The sequence below is a fragment of the Tasmannia lanceolata genome, unplaced genomic scaffold (assembly GCF_043159265.1).
Source record: "Tasmannia lanceolata isolate RefF3 unplaced genomic scaffold, GAP_Taslan_0.1 ptg000018l, whole genome shotgun sequence".
NCBI classification, from domain to species: Eukaryota; Viridiplantae; Streptophyta; class Magnoliopsida; order Canellales; family Winteraceae; genus Tasmannia; species Tasmannia lanceolata.
Genome location: NW_027518695.1, coordinates 63840895 through 63855643, shown reverse-complemented (window position 1 = coordinate 63855643; position 14749 = coordinate 63840895). Strand labels below are relative to the sequence as shown.

The 14749-nt window shown below is 40.4% G+C and overlaps 1 protein-coding gene across 1 annotated transcript in view; it reads right to left on the bottom strand.

Moving 5' to 3' along the window:
• The window catches only part of LOC143851150 (mitogen-activated protein kinase kinase kinase 5-like), a 43892-nt gene extending 29712 nt beyond the window's left edge, over positions 1–14180 (bottom strand). Inside the window, exons 1-5 of the mRNA XM_077360483.1 lie at positions 13041–14180; positions 9966–10610; positions 9596–9683; positions 2317–2379; positions 1843–2006 (exon numbers count right to left, since the gene is read on the bottom strand). Of these exons, the coding sequence (XP_077216598.1) occupies positions 1843–2006; positions 2317–2379; positions 9596–9683; positions 9966–10610; positions 13041–13510 (1430 nt within the window). The 5' untranslated portion in view covers positions 13511–14180. The remainder of the gene's footprint in view (positions 1–1842; positions 2007–2316; positions 2380–9595; positions 9684–9965; positions 10611–13040) is intronic.
• Positions 14181–14749: the final 569 nt, after the last annotated feature.

Genomic DNA, 14749 nt, shown 5'->3' with positions numbered 1-14749 from the left:
CAAGTTCTGCCTATTAGTTATATGAGTTCTGCCTATTAGTTATATGACGAAACAATTCTACATGTCAATCTCACTGTGCATGGATAAAAAAGCGGCCCAGTGCACGAGGTTCCCGCCATTGCGGGGCCTGGGGATAAAAACTTACTGTGCATGGATAAAAACTTAAATTTGCTTGAGTTCTTATCTTCGTCTTTCAAGTTTAAGTTTTGTACAAATGGTAACATAGATCCCTTACATCAAATCAAGCATAATTTCGTAAAGCTAGATCATAGATAATGTACGCCCAATGGCCTAGAAGATCTTCGCTATTCTTGGCCCAAGAAGACTAAAAACAGAGATTTCATTGAAGAAGCAGAACCAACTGTTTTTTGTCCCTCAGTTTGTGGTGGGGTTCAAAGCAGAATTCCAAGCTCTCGAATCTCGTATTGGTGCGGATCAAATATCGATGGATTCCTGTGGAAATTTCTGGTTTTCCTGGGCAAGAGGTGACTCTCAAGTTGACATTCTCTCTGGCTCTCTTGTGTCTTCCAAATTGGGGTGCGTGCCTCCATTGCTGGGAAGGAGTTATGGAAAGCAGATTGTTGATCTAGAAGTTGGATCCTGTGTTTCCGGAGTTTTGAGAAGCAGGGATGGCCATGAATCCCCAAAACTTTCCGAGGATCTGCACGCATCATCCAAGGTCTTACCAGTGTCTTCTACAATTAATGAGCAATGGGAGGGATCCAGAGAACAAGCCATCGAATTTTTTGTGACATACTGTGGGAGTCAGCAAGAAGTTGGGCCTGATCTTTGCATGCTCATATGAGGTTTTAAGATCAGAAATCAAGTCTGCGGAGTTGAGAGGTTCTGATATTCAAGGTAAAGTTGCTAGTCATTCTGAGGAAAAATCGAAAAAGACAGATCGGGTGCTGTACAGGTTAAAATCTGAAATTAATTATGATGGTGGAGGTGAGGGCAGTGGTGGTGTCTTGAAGTCTTACGGGCGGAGGATGGGAGAATGGTGCGCATCTATTCAAGCTGAGGGGCCTGCTGATGTGGTAATTGGTCAGAAATTGAGACTGAGACATGTGATGACTAAAAATAGAGAGGGAGAACATGACAGATATTAGGCCTTTCTCTTGCAATCACCAGCCTAGCTACATGACGTCACATGCGCAGGTTAGCACATGGCTTCCTTCTGAATTTTGTGCAAAGGCAGAATGTTTTGTTTCCATTCAATACGACAGCCAAATTTCCAAGTATTTAGAGAAAACTAGGCATAATTTCCAGAGTTTGTGACTTTAATAATCATAATAATAGTGAGTTAAAATAGTGAAGTTAATATTGGTGGATTTGCTTTCTATTACTTAGGCGTCAAGTCTTGCGAGGAGTCTAGTTGCTCAATTAGGATTTTGGATAGGAATAGTAATTTGAACATTACATGTAAAAATCATCATTTTTTCAGGGACTTTTATGTATTTTATTGACTCCTGGTAATTCGAACTGTGCAACCCTATGCCTTGGGGTGTTACATGCAGGCCTTGGGTACACTCTGCATGTTTTCAGTTTAAAAATTCCTCTCCATTGGAATCTAATTGTGGTTTTTGAGTTTCATTTGTCCGAAGTCTGTTGAGAGAATTACTCTTAGTTAAATTTATTAAAAGAATTAGAGGTCTGATCTGGGAATGCCAGCCCTCTAGCTTGCACCAATAGTCAATACCAGACGTACTATCAGGGCTAAAACAGTAAAAATCCCAGAGATTTCCATCAAAAATAGCAAAGACTATTCAATGTCTAGCCAGCCAGAAGATAAATGAGTTTCAAGAAATTTAACAAAGCCTTGAGAATTGAGATTGTAAGCACCTATGAATTGTCCTGGTGCTGTGCAAGTATTCCAATCCAGAAAGAATATGACGGGTGAAATTGCGAACCACAGATTCTGTCACAGCTTCACAATGGTCACGAAAATATTTACTAATTGAACCAGGATAAACATACTCTAAACATATGTAGAAGCGGTCTCCAACCTGCAGATATAAAACAGTGGGAATCAAATTAATTTCCCCAGTTAAATACATACAGCACTCGCCACTACAATATATGATAAACAAGAGCACTGCTAGGAAAATGGGATTCCGTTTTGGGGAAAAAAACGGGCTTCAATTATTTGAGCCACGTCCACTAAAAGACAAATGGAGGGAGCTCAAATCCCAATAAAAGCAATAAATACACATTTGAAAAGGTCATATCAATGGTCAGTTCAGTCCCGTTTTTATTTTCCAAACAGAATCCCATTTTCGAAATGTTTTTCAACAACCAAAACGGAAAGAGACTCACTATTTCACTTCCATAATATTGCACAATGTTCGGATGTTTTAACTGGCTAAGAACTTCAATTTCCTGCCAAAAAATAAAAATAAAGGAGTATTAATAACTAAAGTCATATTTAAAAATAGAACACTGGAACTTATAAATTAAAAATTTATGTAGAAAAATTAGTCAACTCAAGAGACAATAGTGTAGTTGTTCAAATTAAAACGAATAATTGTAAAAAGGACATAACAAGAGCAAACTCAGGTAAAGAGAACAATAATGTAGAACAGTCATCCAAGACACAGATATATAATGTACTACAAATGCTATGACTGCAGTTTCAGCAAGGGGAAACAAAGAAACAGTGAGGAGCACTGGTGGTGAAGGAAATAAGAGCTGGATCTACTGTAAATGCATGCAGAATTTTGTCTCTGTGTGTTGGGTAGGCGTAGGCCGTGGGGTTGGGTTCCGAGGGGGGGGGGGGGGGGGGGGGGGTGTGTGTGTGTGTGTGTGTGTGTGTGTAGAAGGAAGATGAATAGACTGGCAAAACCTGCAAACAGCAGGGTGCTGGTCGTGATGCGCAAGAAGTTGAAGGTGGAGGCTGTTGGCTGCAATAAGATGTGGCCGACGGTGAGGGAGAGAAAAAATGGGAACTCTAGAGGGGAGGCTGTCGGCTGCACAGAAGTACAGGCAAGATGGCCGACCAGCAAGAATAGGGCAAGGGAAAAGAAGGAAGAGAAAGAAAAGAAAGAGGAAGAGAGGAAATGGAATGGAAGAAGAAAGGAACGAAAGAAGGAGAAATAGATGGAGGAGAAGCGAGAAAAACCGTGAGGGGAGGAGGGGCTGCGATGCCGCACCGTGAAGAAAAATTGAGGAAAGGGGAGAGAAATAGACGAAAGGGGATAGAATTAGAAGAATAAGGGAAAAAGAGACGAAAATAACCTGAAGAAGAGACGAAATTAAAGAGAAATAGAAGACGAATAGGAGAAGAGAAGTAGAAGAAGAGAGGGAAGAACAGAAATCTGGAGGAGAAGCTCTCAATCAATTGTATAAATCATCAAAGTTACAAAATAAGCTGTAAAGAGGCATATATATAGGCAAATAAACAACCTAGGAAATAGTATCCTACTAAAACATGAACTCTTAAAGAAGCCTACTAAAATAAGAACTCTAAATAACCAAATGACTAAAATACCCTAATAAAATACTAATTGGCAAATATGCCACTTATCTAGGCCTAATATTTGCATCATTCTCCCCCAGTTGAAAAGAACTCGCCCTCGAGTTCTAGTCCGCCTGGGTCAAATATGAAAATAATGCAATGAAGCAGGAGGCGCAATCCGTCTGAAGCAATCCTGATGGCTAATGCTCGAGACAGTAATGAAAGCGATCTGAAAGGCTAGCGGCGGAATATGGAAGAAAGCATCCATACAAAGTCATCAAAATACAAGCCTTTCATGAGAATCAGAGAAGCTGGGAAGATAGCAACATACTCGTTTTGGATCAGCTTGATCGACAAAACAGCTATGGGTGGTACCAATCAGGGAACATCCTCCACATAATCAACATCAATTAGTAGCTCAGTAGGCGCAGGAGAATCAACATGAAAGTCATCCGCTGGTATCTCATCAAGCTCAGTAGAATCAATGATAAAATCAGCGTCTAGAACTGAAGCTGGGGCAGTGATGTCAGGCTGATGGACCTCATGATCAATCTGCGGAACATCCTCTAGAGTCCTTCCTTTTTACAGCAAGCAAAGATCAACGAAGCCTGAATCTGGAATCATCAACACAATTGGAACACAACTCTTGATGATAACCCAAACTGCTACATGTTAGTTTTCTCGAGGACTGTGGTTTTCTTGGTGAGGATGTAGGAACTGAAGGATGGTGGTGATGGGCTGTTTTAAGAGCAATTTGGTGGCGGTGTTAATGGCAGCAAGGGGGTGGCCTGGGAGCCAAAATTTTCAGGCTGATCGCTCGCATTATATTAAAACCACCAAAGCTGATTTCTGTGCGTGGAAGGCGGCTGAAACTGAAAGGATTGGGGGTGAAAATAACAAGTTTCAAGAGGGTTAGTTTGGGTTAAAAGATAAAGAATGCATTCAGTTAAAGAATGCATTCAGTTAATGGTTTAACAAGATCAAGAATGGATTATTTTGAAAAATAATGGAATTTGGGATGGAGAAAACTTCTGAAACTTGTAGTCTAGGGCTAGGGTTAGGGTATTAGAGCTGACAAGGGAAAAACAGGGGCTCAAGGATCCGACTAAGGAAGATTAGATGTGGAAGGGCTTAGAGGTGGTGCACTAGGTGGAGGTAAGTGGTGGAGTTAAAGGTTAGGGTTGGATTTTATTTTTTTTCCAGGTTTGGTTCACCGATTTCTGGGGCTAAATTTCCAACGATTCGCAGCTCGATCTTTCGAAGTTGAAAACCAAAGATTGTCGAAATCGTTTTCAACCGCGAAGAACACTTGGATCTTTGGCTCTAATACCAAATTGATGCAGCACCGTAAAGAAAAATTGAGGAAAGGGGAGAGAAATAGACAAAAGGAGATAGAATTAGAAGAATAGGGGAAGAAGAGACGAAAATAACCTGAAGAAGAGAGAAATTAGGGAGAAATAGAAGACGAATAGGACAAGAGAAGTAGAAGAAGAGACGGAAGAATAGAAATCTGGGGAAGAAGCTCTCAATCAATTGTATTAATCATCAAAGTTACAAAATAAGCTGTAAAGAGGCCTATATATAAGCAAATAAACAACCTAGGAAATAGTAACCTACTAAAACATGAACTCTTAACGAAGCCTACTAAAATAAGAACTCTAAATAACCAAATGACTAAAATACCTCTAATAAGATACTAATTGGAAAATATGCCACTTATTTAGGCCTAATATTTGCATCAGGCTACTACTCTTGGCAGCTGCGAGAAAACTCCAAGTCCAAAATCGACACTAGGGCTCTCCTTTCTTGGGTTTTATATTGGGGAAGTGAGGGAGACTTAGAGAGAGAGAGGGGCATATTGGCCACCCATACAATTAAGACAGTAGTAAAGCAGCTATCCAACGTTCCTATCCCTTGATGAATCTCTCATTCCAAGGTGGGCTCTTTCGATAGCTGGCTTGGCCGAATGGAATCACCGATCAAGAAGGGTCGTTAACCCAACCCACGTCTTTGGTAGGGCCACGCTTGGCTTACTTATCTATTCCCACCCTAGCCCATTTATAAGAATTTGACTTATGCCACAACCTTGCAAATGGTCCCTTTGATGGGATGGTGTGAGCACCTATGTCGTTGGGCAGGCAGAGCAGAGAGTGGCTAGACCTGGCCTCGCCTTCAAATGGCTTTAGCTGCTATGCGGGACTTTGGTAATAGAGTTGTGAGTTCCGCAGCTCTGGGAGATAATTCCATATATAAAAAAATGGATAGATAGAGTCAAAGGAGAAAGCCGCTTTAATAATGGACAACGAATGAATTGAGGATGAAAGATCAAATAGCGGTCGAAAAGGCTAAGGCTACTAAGTGATAAGTGAGGTGTGGCCCCAGATAATATGGACGCATAATAGAAATAAAGCAAGGCACTCAAGTGGGTCGTGTCATCGGCACCACACTGTGAATAATCTTCGCATTTGGGCCTAGCCAGAGAATTTTGGGCAGTTCACTTGTAGCTGGCCCCAAGTAGAAAAATCCATTGGCCATGCTGCAAACCTACACCTTGTCAAGGACATTCTCAACTTTATTTTGCTTTCGTTCCCGGAAAGATCAGAGACAGAGACAACCTTCATGAAATCTGACATACCTAACAAAGTAACCACCCTGATTGATTGTCAAATGGCTCCCTCGTTGTGCAACGGTCGAATGCCCAATGATTGGAAAATTGTTTACCTCACTTACTGTCGACAACCGTCACTGCTTATGTCGCCGATGAACAGTTCAAGCAATATTGGTTGCACTAGAAATGAGAGTACACGGAGACACTGGTTCGGAGAAAGACATGATATCAGTCCTTCGAGAGTTCCTAACATTTGTATGTAAGACTTCATCGTCCTGTCCTACTCCAAGTCCAAGGCTCGTTGGAGAACATAGGCATTGTCGGGGCACCAGTCGTCATCGCAACAAGCTCAACATGATCGTTAGTGACCTTTGCCTTTTGATCCTCACCAGAGGAAAGCACTGAACATGGGGTTGACGCCAAAGGAAAGATTCATAGGGTAAATCCAACCTTGATATTTGAATTTCACCACCATAGGCTTTAGAGCAGTTGCCTTCGTCTCCAACAATAACCAAGCTCCATCAAGCCTGCAGAGGGACATTGTTGCCAGACATGTGAGTCCACTTTGCTGGAGAGGCCTTCGATTCTCATCTCTAGCAAACCATATGATTTGACTTGCCTTCCTCGAAATCCTCCAACTCCGGAGAGCCAAGAGTCTTCTCCCAACATGCCAAGGGCCCTTGGATGCTAGAGCCTAGGCATTGCCTCATCACTACATTGAATGAGAAGCAACATAAAGCTCATCAAGGAGATCCAAAATTTCTTAGCCATCATTACCCTGCAAGAATATTGGGGATGTGCAAGACTCCTAGAGGGTGCTAGCTCCCTTCCCCACTTGATGCACTCTCAAAAGCCAACTTTAGCAGTGAGAAGAAGAGCCCCCACCCTCTGGAGTCTCCAATTCCCACGAAAGCATAGACGTGATTACTCACCCTTGTATGCCACCGACGAATAGAAAAGAAACTACAGGCCAAGATCGATAAGAGAGCGAGGGAGAGAGGAAGGGAGGAGGAGGGAGGGAAGTTAAAACCCCTCTACCACCATGCTTTCCCAAAGTTAATTTTCAGCCTCTGACACTGCCTCAAACCACCTAAAAATTTTAACTGAGAGATTGTGGGTGATCTCCTACTTCTCATGAACCCATCATAACCTACAAGATATCATATCTGGCCCAAAATTGAGTGCAACAGAAGAGGAAAAGTTGCAGTGATTCTGCAAAGTTTTCCTTCTACAGTGGCGCGAAAAAAAGCAAATGCCAGTCACATAAATGATCAAAAAACTTTTCAATGACAAGGTAACTTTGGTAAGAATATCGTTAATTAGAAGTCAAAGAAGACTGAGAAACAAGAAACAAATTCTCAACAAATTGAACATTCAAATAGGAAATGAATGAAGTCATTACATTAATATCAAAAGGACGAAAATGTTGAAGAAAAATAAGAAACGAGACAGCCCAATCAAGCCTTGCAACAACTATTGAGCATTATTGATCATAAACTTGTCCTACCAGGATAAGTTCAAGAAAAAAAAAATGTATCCCACCAGGTGATCTACCCTGCCGATACAGGAGGAGATATGTTTTTTTTTGTTTGATGGGAAAGCTGGGGTTAGGCAGACCCCTAGGGGGGGGCGAGGGGGCGAAAGCGGCGTCAAGAAAAAAAAATACATCAAAAAGCAAAAATAGAAGCAGAGCCCATCTTGGGGCTTTAAAAGGAACAGCATCAGTAAGAAGAAGACACGAGTCACAAAGAATAGCAATGATGGAACATCGCCAACCATCCGTGATAAGCATCCAGAAGTCTAAATGGGATAGTAATCCTTCAGCAAAATTCCAACCAGCTGAGGCAAGCATGAGGAAGACAAGGAAGAGCCTCCATCCCTTCTAAATATTTGGACAGAGAGGACGAGAAATTACGAACATATTCTGCGGTACAGGATTCCCTCCCTATCCATTTCTAGGATCCCCAGAAAAAGTTTAGGAGGGCAATCTCGTTTGGAGAGGTATTCAGCAGCCATGTTACTCTCACACCAAATGTGAGTAATGAGGACCGAACTGAAACCCATTAGAGATTGCTTAATGAGCTGAATAATCTGAAGTTTCTTGCATGGAGGTTTAGCAAGGTTAAGAATGATGTCGACTGCAAATTTGGAATCAGATTCGATCCATACCTTGTCATAGCCATGCTTTTATGCAAGCGAGAGGCCCTGATTAATTGCAAGCAGTTCCAATTCAAAAATTTCCTGTGTCTGTATTTTCCGAGAACATAGAGAGCAGCATCCCTTCACTATCTCTGATGATCCCACCAATTTCTCCTCCATTTATATCCAGAGATGCATCCGTGTTAGTTTTCACGTCATTTTCGCTGAGATTGTTCCAAACACATGTTTTCAGATTTCTGGTGCTGGGCACAAACTTGTATCCAAAGTTGATATCTGAGGATACGTTTCTGGTGGTTGGGTTATCAGTAAGGTTTTCAGCATTTATTTTTTGTTTAACTGTTGCCAAAATGTCCTTGAGCAACTGCTGTTTGTGATGGGTTAAGTTTTGAAATCTTAGGTAGTTTCTCTCCTTCAATTACTGTGAATAGAAGCAGAGAAGGCCACCCTTAGAGCCATAGCAGCTCGACCCTTTCCATTTGATGATTGACAGATCAATTTTTCCTCCTTTGCAATGGTATTGAAAGGCTTTCTTCTGACACCTACACGCCATAGAATGGATCTCCAAATCCAAGCAGAGAATCCACACTTAAAAAAGAGATGATTGATGCTTTCGGGTTCAGAATGACAGAGGTTACATCCGGTATCCATGGTAGCCCCATGAATAGCATTCTATCAGTTGTTGCAAGCCTGTTTTGGATGGCTTTCCATGAGGTTATGGCGTGACTAGGGATGAACCCTTTATGCCAAACAGTTTTCGCCCAAACTGGATTAGTGTGCTTCATTCTGAGAGTGTTCCAGGCACTCTTAGTAGAGAAGAGGCCATCGGTGGCTGGTTTCCATATGGGTTTGTTTGAGTTGTCTAAGCTAATCAAAGCTTGGTAGAGGATTTCTCTTTCTTTTGTGAGAAGGAAAGGAGATATGTTTGTGAAGCTTGATGTATATTTCACATGGCATGCAAGGACTTAAGAGGATAACCAAGAGAAGAGTTGTGAAAGGGAAAGGCGCATCTTACAAGACAAAAATCATGAGACAAATTTGTGTTCTAGTCAGCCTTCAGATTAACTGCAAGCCCAGTGGGCATGACAGCTGCATGCAATGGGAAGAGTGATGAAAACATACAAAAATTGCACTACAATGGCCGAAATAGAAAACTCAAATGTCAAGTTATCAAAGAAAGGACATTCAAAATGTTAACATTTTCAGAACAGAGTACTCTATCATAATGTGTGCCCATCAAAACACATAATACTTGCCATTGAACAAAAGAATCTGAACATAAATGAGGTTTAAAAAATGACTATTTCTATATTAAAAAAGCCCAAATATACAAAATACTGTTGAATTGGACAATATATGGAGTCAAGATAACCAACCTGCTCTAACTGCTTCATACATTCTGCAGATTTAGGATCATCAGGAATTAAATTAACTTCTTTCATGGCACATAAGGCTCCAGTTTCCCTGTTCAGGAAAAAGAATGTATCATGTACAGTGTAGTACAATGAACAAAGAAATAACCAAAAGGAAAACACTTTGAAAAATGAATCCCGTCTAGAAAATAAAGCCAACAATGGAAATGACCGTTGATTTGGTCATTTTCACTGTATTAATTGTTTCATGGGGATTCAAGCTCTCTTTATTGCCCTTTTTTGTGAACGTGGAACCAATAATTGATCCCCGTCTTTTCTAACAAAACGGATTCCCATTTTGCTAGCAGTGCTCTAACCAAAAATACTTGCATACCTGTTGGTGGCCACATAAACATTTCCGAATGTACCGCTTCCAATAAGCTTTCCCTTTTGCCACTGACTCATCATAAATGAGACTTCTGATTTTGATGCTGGTTGATGAACAAAAGATGATTGTGAAGGAACTGCAGCTCCTGGAGGGAGGGGCAGAGGGTGGACAGTAACAATACCGTTACTGCCATGCCATGCTCCAGAGCTTTCCGGGGAAATCTTTGGATGCAACGGGGATGCAGCTCCACTTGGACTAGTGGATACTGGACGAGGACTTCTCACTGTAGGACTATGAAGTGGAGAGTGTTCAGGACTGTACGCAAATTTCTCTGGTGAGGTATGAGTAGAGAAGCCCCAACGTCTCATTTCAGAGGATTGGAACTCTGGATCAGACCAAACCTGAAGCCCTCTAGATGGCATGTAGGTGGAAGGGAAAAAATCTCCGGTGCTCATTCTTCGAGGACTACGTACAGGACTTGAGACACTGCTAGTTGGAGCACTATTAGTAGGAACACTAAGCCTGAAGTTTTGAATGTTTTCAACACCACTAGGATCCGGAGACGGCTTTCTACCACGATCCAAAGTAGATCCAGTCAATGGTACATCAACATGCTCCACACCGTTACTGATGGTTTGATTGGCTAATCTACTGGAATACGATAAAGAATAGAATTAACAAATTTTTCATGTGCTGCAACCCTAGAAACCAATTGGAATTTATGCACAGAAATCTTGAAAAGAAACAAAGAATTTGAGACATTAAGTGCGCTACATGTCAATGCATCCTCGTTCCCCATAACATGTCAATCATTAATAAGGAAATGAATAAATAAATTATTTTTGAACCATTAGAACCAATGCTCAAACCAGACAATATACACAATGAACAACGAATTATAACAGAAGAATTCCCAGTTCCAATACACTTCATGTCGTGAGACTTCCTTATTGATGCAACCATAGCAGCGGAAAAATATCCAAAGCATTACATTAGCGTGTGAATATGTATAAAATCCTATTTTGATGATAAAATTCAGTCAGTAATGGTTGGGTTCAGTTGCACATTCACTGGGTACCAATTATATGCAGCTTTGAAGAGTAGCATGACCTATACCAAGAAATTTATTTGTAATTCTCCAGAAGATTTTGACTTGACTATTCCCCCAGAAAAATGAGTTCACATGGCTTCTAATTTTTGAGTGATGTGAGTCTAAATTTCATAAGCCAAGTTAACATTATTGAGCATTAGTCAAACCCCTAACTACACACAAAAAAATAGATCAGACAGCGTCATCTCGCAGATCAGAATCAGGAACATGAAACTAGAATACTGAAGAGGGGAAGCTCGACTTCGGAATTAATGTAGCAGCTTAGTGGAGTTTAGCCTTTTCTATTAATGTAAGGGCATTCCTATAAGTAACTATTATGTCATTAGCTGAGATGAATAAAACCAAGGTTTTAAATTTCGGTTTCGGTACCAATTTCGGACCCCACCGAAATCTAAAATTTTGGGCCAAAATTTGGTATTTCAATTCGAAATTTCAAACCGAATTTCCGAAATTTCGGCCGAAATTTTGTAACAATTTTTTTTTTTTAAGAAAATGACATTTTCTCGAAATTTCGGCAAAGATCCCCACCGAAATCTTCGCATTTCGGCCGAAATTTAAAACCATGAATAAAACATACTACGCATATTGAGCCCTGCTTAATTCTGTTTCCCCTAAAATCTAGGCCTTCTTTTTCTCATAAGTAACTATTATGCCATTAGCTGAGATGAATAAAACATACTACGGATATTGAGCCCTGCCTAATTCTGTGTCCCATAAAATCTAAGCATTCTTTTAAGTAACTATTATTTAATTAGCCGAGATAAATAAAACATATTATGGATATTGAGCCCTGCCTCTTTCTCCCCTAATAACTATCTTCCTCTCATTAGCTGAGATGAATATAACATAATATGAATATTGATCCCTGCCTAATTCATTTTCCACTAAAACTTGTCTACTTCTCAAAAACAGTACACAGACCATTCTGAATTGGCAAAGTACCCGTGTCAGTCACACATCGGATTCCAATACTTCAGGATTCACTACGACAGTTCTAGATCTCTTTTTATCTGTTTTTTTTTTTCTGAACACTACTACCACAACTTTACAATTACTGCATGTTTAGAATTTTATATCATAATAGTAAGTTTTTTATATGGAAATAAAAAATCATATTTACTTAACCTGTTAAAATTTTTAATGAATTGCTTGATGTAACCTTTTTTTTTTTAATGATACTTGTTATAACCATATTATCATGTAAAAAATTTGAGAATTGATAAAATATTTTGGGTGAATCCCCGAATCTTTCTTTTTGAGATTTACTGAATTTCTTCTCACACCAGAAAAAAATGGGAAAATAGAAATGAATTTTTTTGGATTCCATAACATTTAATGCATGCCCAATTGCAAGAGGAAGTTAAAATATCAAAATATCCTTACCTTGAGAGCACGGAGCTCAAAATGACTCTCTCCCATACCATCTCCAGTTAGAAAATCGATTCTCTCTCTCTCTCTCTCTCTCTCTCTCTCTCTCTCTCTCTCTCTCTCTCTCTCTCTCGGCAAAGGGAGAGGGCAACACCCCCCATTCGAAGACGAAAACCCTAAATCACAGTATCTAGTTCCGCAATTCTTCTACGTGTGGTATCTTTCTGCATATATTATTGTCTTTTTTGTCTCTCAATATGTCTAGGAAATATTTTGGTCATAAAAGAACAACTATGGTTTTCACTTTTCGGGTTTACTATTAAGCTTGCTTTGTATTTCCCTTTTTTTAATTTAATAAGTGATTCATTAAGCTAAATGGATACCAATCCTCAAATTGACTAATTAAGTAGAGAGAAGTTAATTTCTAAATGGATCATTCAAAAAATAGTTACCTCTCTAGTTCCACTCATGTGAAAGCAACAAAATAAAGTCAGTTCCTTCCCATACCACGAAAAAAAATTGGGAAAACACAAATGAGAGTTTTTGGATTCAATAACATCTAATTCATGTGCAATTGCATAATGAAGTTAAAATATCGTTACCTTGTGAGCGCAGAGCTCAAAGGGACTCTCTCCCCCATACCATCTCCAGTCCGAAAATCGATTCCATCGCCCTCTCCCTCGCCTCTCGGACTCTTCGGCGAAGGGAGAGGGCAACAAGCCCGATTCGAAGATGAAAACACTAAATCCGGCAAAGGCAAAGGCAGCGGTGAAGAAACCCTAGCCGAGCTACACTCGCGTTTGCTCGGGGAACGAGACACAGGAGTTGAATTGGCAGAGGACGAAGATCTGGGGTGATTTTCTGAGAGAAGGCCTCCAACCTCGAGGTCGCTCAGGTGCCGAAGCTTCCTCTGGCGGGTCAACCTGGGTTGGGTTTGGGACTCGCGACGGCTTCTGAAGAAATACAGATCTCTTACATTTCGCCTAACCCTAGATGGAGAGATCGGAGAATCGAAAGATTTTGGAGAAGATGAAGAGGAAGAAGGAGAGTTAGAGCTTTTAAACCAAGGCATTTCGTCGGATTGGAAAACATGGTACGATTTTTTCAGAGAAGGAAAAACCCTAACCTTAGATTTTTGGCCATGGAAAAGCTAGCTCAAGCAAGGGAATCAATAAGCCTAATTTAGGAGGAGAAACCCTAACTCTAACCCTAACCCTAGATGTTTGGCCGTGGAAAAGCTAGCCCTAGCTGGGAAGGAAGGAGAATAATAACCCTAATTTAGGAGGCGAAACCCTAATTCAAGGTTAGAACTCGATAATCGATAGATTTTGGAGAAGAAGAAGAAGACGAAGAAGGAGAATTAGGGTTTTTGAATCAAGGCATTTCGGCGGATTGGGAACATGTTACGTTTTTTCAGAGAAGGAGAAACCCTAACCCTAACCCTCACCCTGATCTTTAGCAAGGAGAATTATAGCACAAAATCTAACCCTAGAAAGGGTAAGGAGCGTGAAGAAGATCCGTGGGTCTCTGTCTTTTGTTACGCGGTCTTTCTCAGGAGTCAGGACCATTTTTTTGGAAGATGATTTTTTCGCCCCCAGTGTAGGATAATGCACCCTCCCTTTGACGTGAATTGTGGCAGAGTGTACTCTGTTTGACGTGAAATCACGTTACCAAGGGGGCGTATTTTCCTGCAAGGGAGGCGAAAAAATCATGGCTTCCTATTTTTTTTTTTTTCCACAAAAAAAATAGGAATGGCAGTCGGAATTCAGAGGTCAAAATGAGTTTTTGTCATTTTTTGGGTTCCTTCTAACAAAGTCAAAGACTCTCGCTACACACGAAGGTGCTTTAATCTTATCTTTTTTTTTTAAATAATTTTGTTTTGGCTTTGGGAGATGATTGTTTCGCCCCCTCTGTAAGATTATGCGCCCCACTCTTCAGGTGAATTGAGGCAGACTTTAACGCTTTTTTATGACGTCAAATCACGTCAACTGTGGGGCGTATAATCCTACAGATGGGTGAAAAATCATCGTCCTTAGGCTTTATATGGGGCGTAAAAAAAGCGGAAAACACATCGAGTAGTGCCATTATCAAAATGTGGCACTTCTTCTATGTAGGAAAGGGTACTGATGTTGGCACTACCATATGTTGATAATTGGACAGATATTGCTTGTCTTTTACTATTTAAACGACTGTCAAAGGTTATAGCAGTTTCCAAACAGCTCTCATGAGCCCATTTGAAAATAAAAGAGAAGCTCAGTGCTAATATTAGTGCCCAAATAAAATAGGGAAGTGATATATTTGGCCCTTTTTT